Source organism: Hyperoodon ampullatus (assembly GCF_949752795.1).
Source record: "Hyperoodon ampullatus genome assembly, chromosome: 9".
Taxonomy (NCBI): Eukaryota; Metazoa; Chordata; class Mammalia; order Artiodactyla; family Ziphiidae; genus Hyperoodon; species Hyperoodon ampullatus.
This window is the reverse complement of record NC_136922.1, coordinates 96,509,142-96,523,225: the sequence shown is the minus strand read 5'-3', so window position 1 is coordinate 96,523,225 and position 14,084 is coordinate 96,509,142. Positions and strand designations below refer to the sequence as shown.

Sequence of the window (14,084 nt, the reverse complement as noted above, 5' to 3'; positions counted from 1 at the left end):
AGCATAAAAGTACCTTTGCTGAAGAAAAAAATTAAAAGTTGCCCAAAAGACAAATTTTATCTACTTTACAATTTTGCCTAAGGAATGTGGCGTAAAGGAGTGAGGACTACATCACCAGACAGTTTTAATGTGGGAACTCAAGAGAGCAGACTTAATATGCTGACTAGTGGTCCCAGCTACAGGAAAAAAAGAAAAAGATGGTTGAAAAAAAATAATTAAAATTTAAAAATAAATAAAGATAGCTGATATGAGGAAACAGTAATTAATTTTCTACTGTCCCTGGGAGAAAGAAAGGATAAAGCTAAGGAATTCCATTTTCCCTTAACCAAACTGTGAGTACAAAATGCTGCTGATGTGTGCAGAAAATACCTTAAAACAAAAAGTCAAGGGTCCATAAAATAATGTGTGAATTCTGAACCTGTTAAAGTCCAGCAGGGTCTAAACTACAGTTAGCACCACACTCTCTCAGGCAGTGGGGAGAGGACATGTTAAAGTAAAAGATGCATTAAAAAACTGAGTTTGTTTTATGTAATCTTTACTAGTAAATTACTAGTACTCTGTCAGAATCTTATAATAACTGTGCATACACAATTGTACACAGTATGTACATCAAGACACCATGTAGAAAAATAAGAGGAAAATGTCATACCTGAGGCGCTAACCTAGAGAGGCAGGGACTACCCTGAGAGCTCTGTATGAGACTAAAAGGACAGAGAATGGGGTTTAGAAAGATAGAAAATAGTGAAACCAGAGCCTACATCATCACCTGGAGATGGACTAATCATCCCTAGTTATACTTTAGGTTTTTACTGCTAGTAAACTCTGTTTCACAAATGCTACTAGTGAAATTGTCCAAAAACATAAGATGTGAATAACGTAGGTTCATCTTGAAGCTATTTAGATTAGAGATTAACCACTGTTCAGCAAGCCCCTACAATTTAGGCTAAAGCTTAATATCCCGTTGGGATCATTCATGTGTCAACGTTTATTGCCTATTCTGTGCCAAGCAATGGTTAAGACGCAGGTACATAAAGAAGATACAGTTCTTGCCTTCTAGTCTATAAACCAAACAGATAAGGAAATCAGTATTTACAACCATGGGATAAACGTATGACGTACAGCAATGCTCAATAAACACTGAGTGGCTAAATCAATACTATAATAGAAGTGTGCACAGAAAAGCGGGGGGGGCCTTCCGAAAGGACAGTTATCCCTCTGCCATAACACGGATGAACCTAACAGTTCACTATTTTGTATACTTATACACAGAAACCATCTCTTAAAGAATAAACAACTAGTGAATACCATAACATACAGGAGCTACCAAGGTTCATGACACAAAAAGGGGAAGGAGGACAGCAGCCAGGGAAAATATTATCACTCATTTTACAAAGAGTATTTTAATTCTTGTCCTCAGAAACTATAAAGACTACCAAGATTTGGAAACGAGACTGTACCAAACAATGGCCAAAGAAGCATCGTCCATTCTATGCCTTGTCTTTCGTCTGGTCGCTCAGAAATATAATGTTATCTGTAAAGAAGCCAAAGCATAAATGTTATTTTCAGAACGCTTTCTCCATCTCGTTTAATCATTCCCCTCTACCACATACATATTTTAGTGCTATTCACTGAAAAGACTTTAGACAAATTCTCAAAATATTATGTTCTTGCTATATTGCTTGCTATGTCCTTGAGAGGTATATACAATAGTTATAATGGAGCTAAAAGCTGGGCTTCAACCGTTTATCGACAACTCAGACCTTGTGAGAAAAGGTGGGATATTTCTCATCTTCCCTGAAGGTAGCTAAGGTCTTCTCAGTAATAACTTTCTACAAAAGAGCTAGTCACAAATTCTGATGCTTGCAGTGCTCAGACAGATGCCATTAAACCAGGGAGCACATCCTCACAGAGAAAAGGATCCCGGCCTCACAGTCCACAGGCTGGAGGGATGGAGGAAGGACAGGGTTCAACAAATGGCCCCATCACACAGACAGACTTACAAAATTTATGTTTTTTAAGTCTGAACACTTATATAGAACACATTTTATTTTTAAATTTTAAAACAGAATGAGTTTTATATATTCACTCTTGAGAAAATTTTTACTAATCAGTATTTCAGAGAGAACATTTTTATCTAAAAACATCAGACATTGCTCTTAAAATATTGTGCAGAAAGAGTTAGTTTAGGACAAGCAAAGGAAAAGAAGTAGTATCTCCCGTATAACACCGAAAGATCTACATTCTTAAAACTTCAGAATTATTCAAAAATGGTTGTTATATAGTAATTGAATATTTGTTGATGACTAGTCTTCTAAAACTAGAATGTTTTGGAACAGAATGGTTACTATTTTAGAAGAGATTATCAGAATTGACATCACTGTGTAAAAAAGACAAGCGTGCCACCTGCTGGTGGTTATTTTTAAGCTACATTGATCCAAAGGAGAAAAAAATATGGCCTATAAAACAGATAAGCCAAATTAAAACTCAATTCCCTTCCATTCTAATGTCACTAAAGACCTGTTCAATTTTATTATTAGCCATAAACCTATGTCAACTGCTTAATCATTCATGCTAGTGAATACTGGTGACAAGGAAAAAAAAAAGGCAGATAATTTGAAATGCTTCTATTTGGCCTGGTTTATAACAATTTTCACAATCCAAAATTTGCCCTCACAACAGGCTGACAGTGGAATATGAAAGTGTTAAATGCTTCATAAATACATGATCAATAGATTTTAAACTGTCAGTTATTTTATTAGAAAGCTTGATCTTCCACTGCTGAAATCACAGGGGTAGTTCTATACCATATACAGGTCTAGAAAAAACTTTTTGAATAGGTAAGATATGTCTGGAGGCTTGACCCAAGGAGGAACAGGGCAGGCAGGAAGTAATTTACTGTCAAAACACTCAAGAATTATGAAAGCAAACCGGTCAGAAAAAGACCTCATCTAAGTTATCAAGGTCAGTATACTTTCAAAGAAACCAGTAAGAAAATATACGATTATTATTTACAACAAATTATAATTTATCCATATGGCACGGTAGTTAAGACAAATTCTGGAGCAAGTGACAAGAGAAAGATAAGAGGAAAATCTGTCAATTAGGAGACTTAAGTTGTCAGACTTTTTGCCTCCAGAATTGTGAGAAAATTCATTTCTGTTGTTTAAAAAAAGAAAATAAGAGACACTTAAGATACATATAAACCATGTAATATGATGTATGGACTGGTATTTATGAAGCAGTCAAAGAAATTTCAATACTATGACATCTGGTAAAAAAAATTTAACAATAATTTCTTAATATTAGGTGTGATAATAGCACTATAGTTATGTTTTAAAAAGGAATCTGTATCTTTCAGAGATACCTACTGAAATATTTACAGATGATATAATGTCTGAGATTCCCTCAGAATAATCCAGGTGGGAGAAAAGGGGGCTGGGGCATAGATGAAATAATATTGGCCATCTATTGATAATTGTTAAAGCTGCATTATGGGAGTTTTCGTTTCTTACTGTTCTCTCTCCTTTTGTGTATGTTTGACATTTTCCATAATAAAAAAATTAATTTTTAAATGATATCTAATTTGGGCATACCTCAGAAGTTCATAAATATTGAGATACTACTATAATAAAAGTTCTTTTATTCCCATCTACTTATTTATCAAAACAAGGTTTCTCAGTTTTTATATCGATAAAAAACAAGAGAACAGAATGAATACTTAACTATTTTAGCAATTTATCCAAAAGGCAAAAAATGCATCATCTATCTCATTAAGATACATTTTCAATAAAATTTTAGTTTGTATACATATATACTGAAGTTGTTTTGGTCAGTTATGTTCTAAAAACAACTGTAACGATAACCCAATTCAAGGAGAAACCTAACATATAGAGCTCTACTGTTGCAGAATTTTTTTTAATATTTTAAAATTTCTATTTATGCATGTACTTTTGTTACAGGTAATCGAATGAATGACAAAAGAGTCTTGACTATACAATATATTAAGGTACACTTCTGAGGAGAAAATGAAATTGAAAAACAAGTTCAGAGAAAAGGGAATAATGTAAAATTTCCAAATGTTGAGTTTGTATCTTTTTTAATGATGATGGATATCAAATTACCATAATATTTAGATCCATTAATACCTTTAAGAGTAACATAATTTTATATTAAAAAAGTTTAATGTCAACTTAAACATGTCCAAAGGGGTATATTATTTTCAAAATTCTTGTAGAATTTTCAGAAAAGCTTGAAAACTCTGCTCTAGAGGATATCTTCTTAACCTCCTGAAGCTTCATGTGTCCATCTTTTCTATGTTGTTTTGTATTTTGTTTAATGAGAACAAAAGGAATTTAAAACAAAATCATCATGTTAAGTACCAAACAGGTTCTGAACAAATCTGCACAAATGTCTAATGCCACTCACTTTAGTATAACTCTGTCTCGACACATGCTTTTTCCTGTTTAGGCCATGTCCTTCAAAGACACTAAAGGTTTCCTAAGTCCAAATAATAAGTACTGGCATAGACAGTTCAACTGATAAGTTACTTGTGAACTAAAACTGTGAGTACAGAGATAATTTTCTAAAGGAAGAGATAAATGTAGAAACCTGGAGCAAGCCCACAAACCTCACTTGGAATTCTCCTGGTGAAGTGCCCTACAATCTCATTGGCATCAGTACTGACAGCCTCGGGTAAAGTTACAACATAGCCAAGCTTTCAAAAAAGGAAAGGAGAAAAAAAAAAAAAGAATAGCTATTATCACAAGAGCCTTACCAGCTATAATTGTTGTTGCTTGTCGTCTCACATTATTTTTATCCATATATTCACCATAGTCTACTTTCCCTTCCACATAAATTCGAGACCTGATATAAATAAAATTTACAGTTTTTAGTCTGGAGATTCTAATGTACTTTACAGGAGAGAGTCAGGACAGAGAGGGTAAGTATACATTAAGGATGAAACAGATAATCATACAGAACCTCATTTTTGCTACCACTTCTCAAAATTCAGGATTAAGAGTACTAAAACAGAGAGTTCCCTTGTGGCCTAGTGGATTCCTAAGGAATGCTAGCTCTAGGATTTCAGGCTTTCACTGCCAGGGCCCAGGTTCAATCCCTGGTCAGGGAACTGAGATCCCACAAGCCACGTGGTGCAGCCAAAAAGAAAAAGTAGTGAAAACAGAATGTGCACAGACTTGCCACACTTAGGAAAAAGGACAATGTTTTCATCCTTGAGCTAACTGTGGTCCTTATGGAAGTTTTTTGTTTTTGTTTTTTGTTTTTTTTTTTGCTATACGCGGGCCTCTCATTGTTGTGGCCCCTCCCGTTGCGGAGCACAGGCTCCGGACATGCAGGCTCAGCGGCCATGGCTCACAGGCCCAGCCGCTCCACAGCACGTGGGATCTTCCTGGACCGGGGCACGAACCCGTGTCCCCTGCATCAGCAGGCGGACTCTCAACCACTGTGCCACCAGGGAAGCCCTTTATCGAAGTTTAAAAAAAAAAAAAAAAAAAAAGCTGTTCAAAATTTTAAGCCAAAATTAAAAAAAAAAAAAAAAGCAACCTTAAGACCATGAAGAGCAACCTAGTGGCATCCTTTAAATCTCTATGGTTAATTTCCAATGTGTTATTTTCTGTCACTGCTGATTTTGGATTCTCTAACAGATTTGCTGATTTTTTCATTTATTTTTTAGTTAGTTCCTTTCTATATTAAGGTTCATAAACTTACTCTCAAAAGACTTAGATTATTAAAATGCAAAATTTTCAGTTTTAGTATTTCACTCAGAGTTAATTTCTAAGACTATACTGCACTCTCTAGAAGGCTGAACTAGAAGACAACTGTAACTCTGATTTCAAAGAGTAGAAAATGGCCATAATGACACCAATTTTCAGAGTCTAACACCACCAAAAATGTACAATACAGAAAATAGACAAGACTGGTAAAATGACTGGGTGCCAAAGGGAACAGTCACACAGATTCATCAATCAGTAGGTGAAACTGCATATAGACATTTTCCTTGAAATTTCCTCTGTGTTTATATGTGTATATATGCACATATCATACATACATGACAATGGAGGTACATATAAAGAAAAGGTATGCACTTATTTTAAAAAAATAGAAATTTTAGTTACTGCTGAAATTATTTTACATGAAATGTTTTATTTCTATAAAACAAGTACATTTCTAAACATACTATGACTACAACTGCTGTTAAACACATCCTTTTGTCCTTCTGTGGGTTTGGAAAAGATACTTTTTATACATAATCAATCCAAGCATTCCAAAAGGGAACTACTAAGCTTACATAAAATTATCAAATATGAAATAACTGCTGTGAATATTACCATAATACCTGTGTCAGGCTTCCGACATTCCAGACCCTCTGTTAGGCCATCGTGTGATGCCAAGAGGCAAGACACCTGTCTTTAGGATCCCTGGCCGTGGAGGTACTTGCTCACATGGTACTCGGTACCCTGTGCCTTCTCTCTTACCTCATCAGCTCCACTTAAGTACACATCCTCTTTGCCCTAAATTATAAGTTCTTAAAAGGCTAAACCATGTTAAAACCTTTAGTCACATATGGCAATGTGCTATGTTTATAGTATTAAGCATTGCATGAATACCTCTTGGGTTAACACAGAGTAATTAGTGGTACTACATAAATAAAGGAGCTACGCAGTCCATGAGAACACGTTACCAGTTTCTTAAACCAGCGGTCCCCAACCTTTCTGGCACCAGGGACCGGTTTCGTGGAGACAATTTTTCCCTGGACGGGGGTGGAGGGAGTGGAGGGGGTGGGCGGGTGGCTCGGGTGGTAATGCGGGCCATGGGCAGCGGCAGGTGAAGCTTCGCTGCTCGCCCACCGCTCACCTCCCGCTGTGCGGCCCAGGGCCTAACAGGCTGTGGACCGGGACCGGTCCGTGGTCCGGAGGTTGGGGACCCCTGTTTTAAACCATTCAATCTGTAAGATCCTTCCTTCCTCAACTTACCCCTTTTTCACATACTGATATGCCACATCTCTCAGGCCTGGTCGGAATACTGAAATTCTGTGCCACGTTGTCTTTTGACTGACATCACCTAAATCACAAGAATAGGGAATGTGGTTACAAATGCAAGACAAGTGCCAAAGGACGACGTGTCCCAGCAAAACCAACGCCACGATTTCTAAAAGAGCAGAACAGAATGAGAGAAGGTCGTTTCTAAACGTATCTAATTAGATAACTCACAATAAATAATGTCTACTTACTGCTGATAAAATTAAGAGCCCGGGCTTTTGTACTCACCCATGTGGTGTGTTTCATTTTCCCCTGATCGCCACATCTCATTTGTTGCTAGAGAAAATATCGTGACTGGGTTTTTTCCTTCTACCTGTCTCATGACAGGGTCCTGACCTACTCGACCAAGTAACTGCACACGATTCAGAGCTGAAAGGCAATGTGTAGATAAAACGAGACTGAGAGAAATGTCTGGGGAGGAACAGCTACAAACAGTACTCCAACTTCAGTCTTGGCATTAAGCAAAACCCAAGTTCTAGAAGGTTTGAAAATAAGTTGAAGGGGCAAAGAGACAGAGGTTGGGAGGGGAAAAGAGGATTGGCAAGAAAGGAGAAAATATTCAGAGGAAGTAGCCCCACAAAACAAACGTTAAGCTCTTTATCTAAATTCTTCTTTTAAATACCTAAAAAAACTTCTTTAAACTGTCTGTAGAGTTAAAAGAACAAATCTGAATATCTTCATAAATACAAGGGACTATTTCTGTGAAACAACAGCTTTCACAAACATTCACTACTTCAGCCAAATAACACATACCCTTGGAAGACTTAGATAACCAAATAGGACTCAAGGAAATTCTTTGGCAGGAAAGTGACAAGAGTGAGTAAAAACTGACTGGTAAAGGAAGAAGGGCCCAGTTTACAGGAGCCCTGCAGCCTGGTGGGGCAAGGCCAAGATCTGAGAGGCAAATATGAGTCAAGAGCGTGACGACTAACAGCTTATAACCCAACGAACATACCTCTTGTGCAACACTGAGAATATTAGCACACTGCTATAAATAACACACTTTAAACTTGGAAATCAGCTACTACTTACATCTTTCGAGAACCAAACTGCCAGCTATTTCAGACTCATGTCTTACAAACTGATGAAGGACCTAAAGTGGAACAAAGGAGTAAAACAGCTTTAATCCGGGGGGAAAGGCAAATACAAACAGAAGACCCGTTCACACGTGGTCACCATCTAGTCAGTAGCTCCTATGGCATACATCCACACAAGACAAGAGGTGTGCCCAGCACACAGAGCCAGAAGCACCATGCAAACACTTCAGGGCAGCCTACTGCAGAAGCCCACAGGTACACAGGAGGTGTTACACAGTATACCCAAGAGAGCTCATCTACAGTCCTCTCCCGCTTCTTTCGGGGCAATCTTCCTGATTACGGTGCCTCTGTGTTTGCACACAAAAGGTAAATAAATACATGTTGGAAAAAGTCATGCTTTCGACAGACCAAAGAAAAAAGTCTAAGGTAAACAAACATGATTCTTTGATAAAGTGCAAAGATATGCCTGCCCAAATGGGTCTGTCAGACAAAGGGAATCACTGCCACGTAACAGCAGCACTCAATGATAACAACAGCTATCATTACTGAGTACCCGCTAACTGCTTTACCTCATCAATTATTCCTCAGACTAAATCTATAAACTATGTAAAATCACCATCACTTTATCGATGAGAAAAATGAAGTTCAAAGAGACAGAGTAACTTGCCCAAAATCCTACAGGAAGTAAGTGGCAAGTCATGCCGAGATCCCAGGGCCGTCTGACCCCAAGGCTGCTGCTTTTCCCCCTGCCCTCTGCTGCCTCTTCAAGGACGTTCTGTGTAAGGGCTACTGCCAAGATATGAGGACACATCACTGGGAGCATCACTGGGTTCAGAGAGCTAAGCATTACATCAGAGAAACATGTGTCAAGTGGTGGCACTGTTAATAAGCGACCAATTAAAACAACACCCACTCCAGGGGTGGTACTTCTGGCTATGGAATCCTAGCGCTATGTTTGGGAGCAGAGAGTGGGTAAGAAAATAAAAATGTGAGTTACAACCTATTAAAGATCAAACTGCTAACTGCTACCTGAGTCATGATTCCAGAAAGGTGCTAATCTGAGGGCTCAGATGAGCCAGAGCTCCTAAGTTTCACGGGAACAACAGTTTGCCTCATTGGGGGCACACAAAAATCAAGACCTACTGGAGGAGCAGAAATGGGGAAAGAATTAATTTAACTGGGATACTTTTTTAAATTAAACATTTAACTCTTTTATACACAGCTTTAAAGATACCGTAATACTGTAAAATAGTGTATTAAGACAGGAATAACTTTTCCATGCTTCACATTTCAACACATGAAAAAGTATACGTTTCAAAAGTACGTTATAAGTTAGTACGGATCCAAGAATATAGGGCCAACTCTACAGCAGAGCGGGGGAAATGTGAACAGGTTTCACGGAGGAATTGCTTCTTCCTTATCTTCACAAGATGAGTGAGAGAGGTGTTCTAAGGGAGAATCTACAGCACTTGGTGCCCAGATGAGCTTAAGTGAGCAAAAAGGGGTCTAGGCTGGCTCAAGGCTGGCGAGGCTGACTGAGGAGATCAGGGGAGGAGTCTGACTGGGTGACATGGGAAGCAATCCTGGACCTGGAAAACGTGTGGTGATGCTGAGACTTCCCCCGCTCTCCTCAGCACAAGGAAGCAGGGCGGGGTGGGGAGGCAGGCTGACAACACATGAGGCACATGGTCAGAAAAGGAACCACCTGTCTTATTAAAAAAAAAAAAAAAAAAAAAAGCTGGAACAACGGTTCTCATAGTCTGCAGATCAACAACGACTTTCAATGCTCTCTCATCTACGTGCAAGTAGCACATGTTTTTAAAAGTAATTATTCCCATTATACATGTGAACACACTAGAAAAGTTTCGTTTTGCTTTAGTGAACATTATTTACCCACGTAAAATCTGTCCCCAGCCCTCATGTCAGATAAGTACACCAAGGTGTGTGGGCTCCAAGGACTTTTGCTTCTGCAGGCAAAAGCCTAAAGAAAACTTGATCACTATGGCTTATAGGAACACATCCCAACACTAATACGAAGAAGTGATTACCTGCACTACAGGTCTTCGAAACATGGCTTCTATTTCCTTTTCTTACAATCTAATCTTTAACCTTTTCCTGAAGAAAAAAGAGATCAATTAGGTCCAACAGCAAGAACATGAATTCACTGAGTCCTAAGTGCCTAACTGCATCCACGACTTTTACGCAACCCACCTTTCGACCGTATCGCATCAACAGCCCTGCACAGGGGACGGGAAGGACTCCCTCCTGCTCCCAGAAAGCCCCTCTCGCACCTTCATGCCTCTTATCCCCCTTAACTTCCTCTTCCTCCAACCCACACCAAAAAATCCTGATTCTATCCCCATTTCCGTTCCACTGTCTTCTCAAATTTTATTAAAATGCAAGTTCCCTTCGGGCAGGGACTTCTGTCGGACTTTTTCACTGTTACACCCAATACCCCTAAAACAGTTCCTAAGACATAGTACGGGCTCAATAAATATTAAAATGTTAGCACGGGGCTTCAATCTGAAACGTGTGGCCGTAAAAACTACCGCCTCCAGCCCCGTCACCAAAGACCAAGGAGAACCCTGGGCTTCGCCGCCTCACAGCCGAGATGTGCGGCCACCCCTTCTCCAAGATGACGCTCCCAACCAACAACGTAAAGGAATTGAGAGGGGCGACGAAACCACGGAGTCCTCTGCGCGAGGGAGGAGACAAGGTCCACACACCGACACAGTACCGCCTCCAGGACCCACGAAGAGCCTTCAGCCCCTTCTCCCTCCCTCACCTGACGCTCAGGTTCCGACAGCTTCCAGGCAGGAACTCATTTCCGGTTGCTGCTGGGACGCAAGACTCGCGAGAAGAAGGAGAAAACGGAAATCCCTCTGCGTGCGTCGTAGAAATGAGGCCGGCGGGCGCCGTGGGAAACACGCCCCCTTAACGCGGTAGTTCCGAGAGCTTCCTTCTGGGCGGGAGCGAATGAGTCAACGCCGCCAAGTGGTTCAGTTAACCTATTTGCAAGCTTCTAGCGAAATGAAATTACGATTTGAAGAGGTTCCCGGCCCGGCCCGGGGCTCGGCAAGGTGGACGAAACAAAGGATAGCTGTGCCTCTGGAAAAAACTAGAAAGGTTCAGGCCTCCAAAAGCAAGAAGAAAAAAACAAAACAACAACAACAAAAACAAACAAAAAACGGAAAAAGTAGTAGAGAAAGAGCCGAAAGCGCAAAATTTAAGGGTCACCAAAAAAATGGGAATCAAAATAAGTAGTAATGCAATGTTTTCAAAAGTCAGAATTAAGGCAAAAAATTCATGAATAAAATATGAAAATTTTTATTAAATACAGTATTTGAGCCAGATGGGATCCTAAGGCACCAGGAAAAACGTTTTTATGTATTTTAAAAAAACTTTCCAAGAACACTAAAGTACTTGGAGAAATATTGAACATCTGAAAATTAGGTGTATTAAAACTAACAACGTTGCTTTAAGTTTAAATATTTTGCTTTTATCAAAAAGATAATTTTACCTTCTTGGCTTTAATGGAACTAAACTGATTGATAGTATTTTCAAAATCTACTTCTTCGCTTACTTTATTTCCAATTGCAAGAGTTGCTGTGCCTGATCATGTTTCCTGAGGAAGTGGCATTAACTTCAGCTTACTGATCTTGCCTTTATTTAGAATTCTGATATTTTGTTCATTGTGGATTTTTCTTTAATTTTAATATCTTTAAAATATTGCATTAAAGTAGCATTAATCTTGAATGCTGGGTTTCTTGGTCCCACTTAAATTTTGTCTCATTCCCCCTAATCCTGGCTTTGGTAAGGAAGAGGGGAATGGAGGCCCATAGACTGCAGAATACAGGCCAGAGGGAGCCTCCCCAGGCCTGTCCATCACCTGGTCCTGGCACTGTCCAGCTTCTAGAAAAGGTACCCTCCACATCGTTCTAATAAGCAAATCTCCTCCTCAGAACCCTACTTAAAACCTTTCAATGGCCCATTCTTGCCCTAAAAGGAAAAAACACGAACTACTTCATGTGATTTCCAACACATACCCTAACCCACTCTTAAGAGTATGATTTACTAGTTGGTGTATTTCTTGACGCTTACCTCTGTTTTACTTCCACCTTCAAGATGTTTAGTCCTGGAAACATACCATGTTATGCTGCCTTCAGGCCCTGCACAGGCATTAATCATCCCACACTCCACTGTGTTACTACTGTAACGTACCCTCTGATGATTTCCTATTTAAAAATCCTATTTCCACTTGAGCTGTTGAGTCAAGTGAAAAACCAAATTCACCCTTTCCTTCAAAGCCAGTTTCCCCCTTCTAAGTTCCTTGTTTGTTTTAATAGTACCAAGATTCTCCCAGACTTGAACTTTGGAATCATCTTTGACACTTCTCACAGATCACCTACATCTGTTCATCCATATCCAATCACTTGGCCCTAAAAGTTCTATCTTCACTAGGCCACAGATCTCTCCCTCTTTCTTTCTGTTCACAAACACTTTGGGGTAAGGAGTGTGGAAAGGTTTGTTTAAAAAAAAGAAAAGCAGGGCTTCCCTGGTGGTGCAGTGGTTGAGAGTCCGCCTGCCTATGCAGGGGACACGGGTTCGCTCCCCAGTCTGGGAAGATCCCACATGCTGCAGAGCGGCCAGGCCTGTGAGCCATGGCCACTGAGCCTGCGCGTCCAGAGCCTGTGCTCCACAACGGGAGAGGCCACAACAGTGAGAGGCCCGCGTACCGCGAAAAAAAAAAACAAAAAAAAAGCAGAAAGCACCATGCAAATTGAAAATAGACACATCTCTGGCAAACTTTTATAACCTTATGAATAACATTTCAGTGGAGAATCTGGGCTAATCTGAATTCTCTCTCAGACAGGAGTTACCAATACACCTTCTCCTTAGACTGTTGGCTGGAGAAAGTTGCAAGTGCTGTTTTCTTTGACAAAGAAAAACATATTAAGATGTATAATGTCATGGAAGAACAAAGTTAAAACATTTTCTTCTGTCATCAAATAGATCCTCCTTCACAATATGACAAATACTCCAGCGTTGCTTTACTCTGTCTTCAGCATCAGAAATGTCCTTTCCACATACTTCCAAAATTCTCTACTCAAATCGTCTTTCCTTTGTTCTCCCATTTCACTCTCTTTACACACTCAGTCTATCTTGTATTAGAATTTAAATGCCCATGAAGGTGCCTCCTCTTCCCCATTGATTGTGAGCTCTTAGAGAATAAGGACCTTGTTGTGAATATCCAGTTGGCAATTATGCTTTAAACAAGAACAGGCCACAGGCCAGAACAGAGAAATAGAACCTAGAAGGATACTTAAATAGGCCTGAAATTAGAAAATTAAAAAAAAAAAGAATCTAGAAGAGTAGCTGAAATGTATTTTTTAATTAAACACACCACTTTTACAAGAATCTACAATTTGCATTTTGGTGAGGAATTCCTGAAACCTCTTCATAGTGTGCATATACCTGCACACACTCTAACATAATCATAAACTTTCTGTAGTTCATCTATGGGCCCAGAAAGTACCTTCCCAATGCTGAGAAGTGGTGAAAGCATCGTGGCTCTAATCAGTTACAATTACCCCTGGCAACAGTGGAATAATTCAGGGCTTTCATCCTTTACAAATCTAGCTGAGAAAGAGACATGTCTATTATATGTGCCCAAGTCCACAAAGTTATCTTTGGCCTTGCCTTTCTTTTTTCCTTATGATAACAGATCAATTTTAATTCTAGCACCTGCAGCTATACAAGGGTGTGCATTATAAACTTCATGGAACTGTTGTACACATTCAATAAAGTGACAACTGTGCAATACCACTTAGTATCTCAAAATCAGGAACATACATTGGAATTGTTTAAACACAATCCACAGAATTAAAAACAAAATCAGAAGTCATCCCCAGTTATACTCATTGTCAATTAAAAGTTTTATCACTTACTACTTGATATAACAGTCAATATCTAGTAGGGGATATCGGAA

At 39.3% G+C, this 14,084-nt stretch overlaps 1 protein-coding gene across 4 annotated transcripts; it reads right to left on the bottom strand.

Moving 5' to 3' along the window:
* Positions 1-956: 956 nt before the first annotated feature.
* On the bottom strand, positions 957-10,898 carry SSBP1 (single stranded DNA binding protein 1). 4 transcript variants are annotated; one of them, XM_079711639.1, is made up of 7 exons: positions 10,881-10,898; positions 10,144-10,210; positions 8,091-8,151; positions 7,287-7,427; positions 6,993-7,080; positions 4,775-4,863; positions 957-1,531 (listed from the first exon to the last, which is right to left on the bottom strand). In XM_079711639.1, exons 2-7 carry the CDS (start codon positions 10,165-10,167, stop codon positions 1,488-1,490), a joined length of 447 nt encoding a protein of 148 aa, XP_079567765.1. In that variant the 5' UTR covers positions 10,168-10,210; positions 10,881-10,898; the 3' UTR covers positions 957-1,487. The 4 variants fall into 4 exon arrangements, with proteins under 4 accessions (XP_079567765.1, XP_079567764.1, XP_079567766.1 ...); XM_079711638.1 differs by lacking the exon at positions 10,881-10,898 and adding an exon at positions 10,822-10,862; XM_079711640.1 differs by lacking the exon at positions 10,881-10,898 and adding an exon at positions 10,645-10,770.
* Between the last annotated feature and the right edge of the window lie 3,186 nt (positions 10,899-14,084).

What these genes read in the sequence shown, in the direction of transcription:
- SSBP1 (XM_079711639.1), bottom strand. Translation starts at nt 10,167, where the DNA reads ATGTTTCGAAGACCTGTAGTGCAG. An exon ending in CAGTTTGGTTCTCGAAAGAT is followed by an intron (nt 7,428 to 8,090) that starts GTAAGTAGTAGC and finishes ATTGCCTTTCAG; the next exon opens with CTCTGAATCGTGTGCAGTTA. An exon ending in AGCAACAACAATTATAGCTG is followed by an intron (nt 1,532 to 4,774) that starts GTAAGGCTCTTG and finishes GCTTCTTTACAG; the next exon opens with ATAACATTATATTTCTGAGC.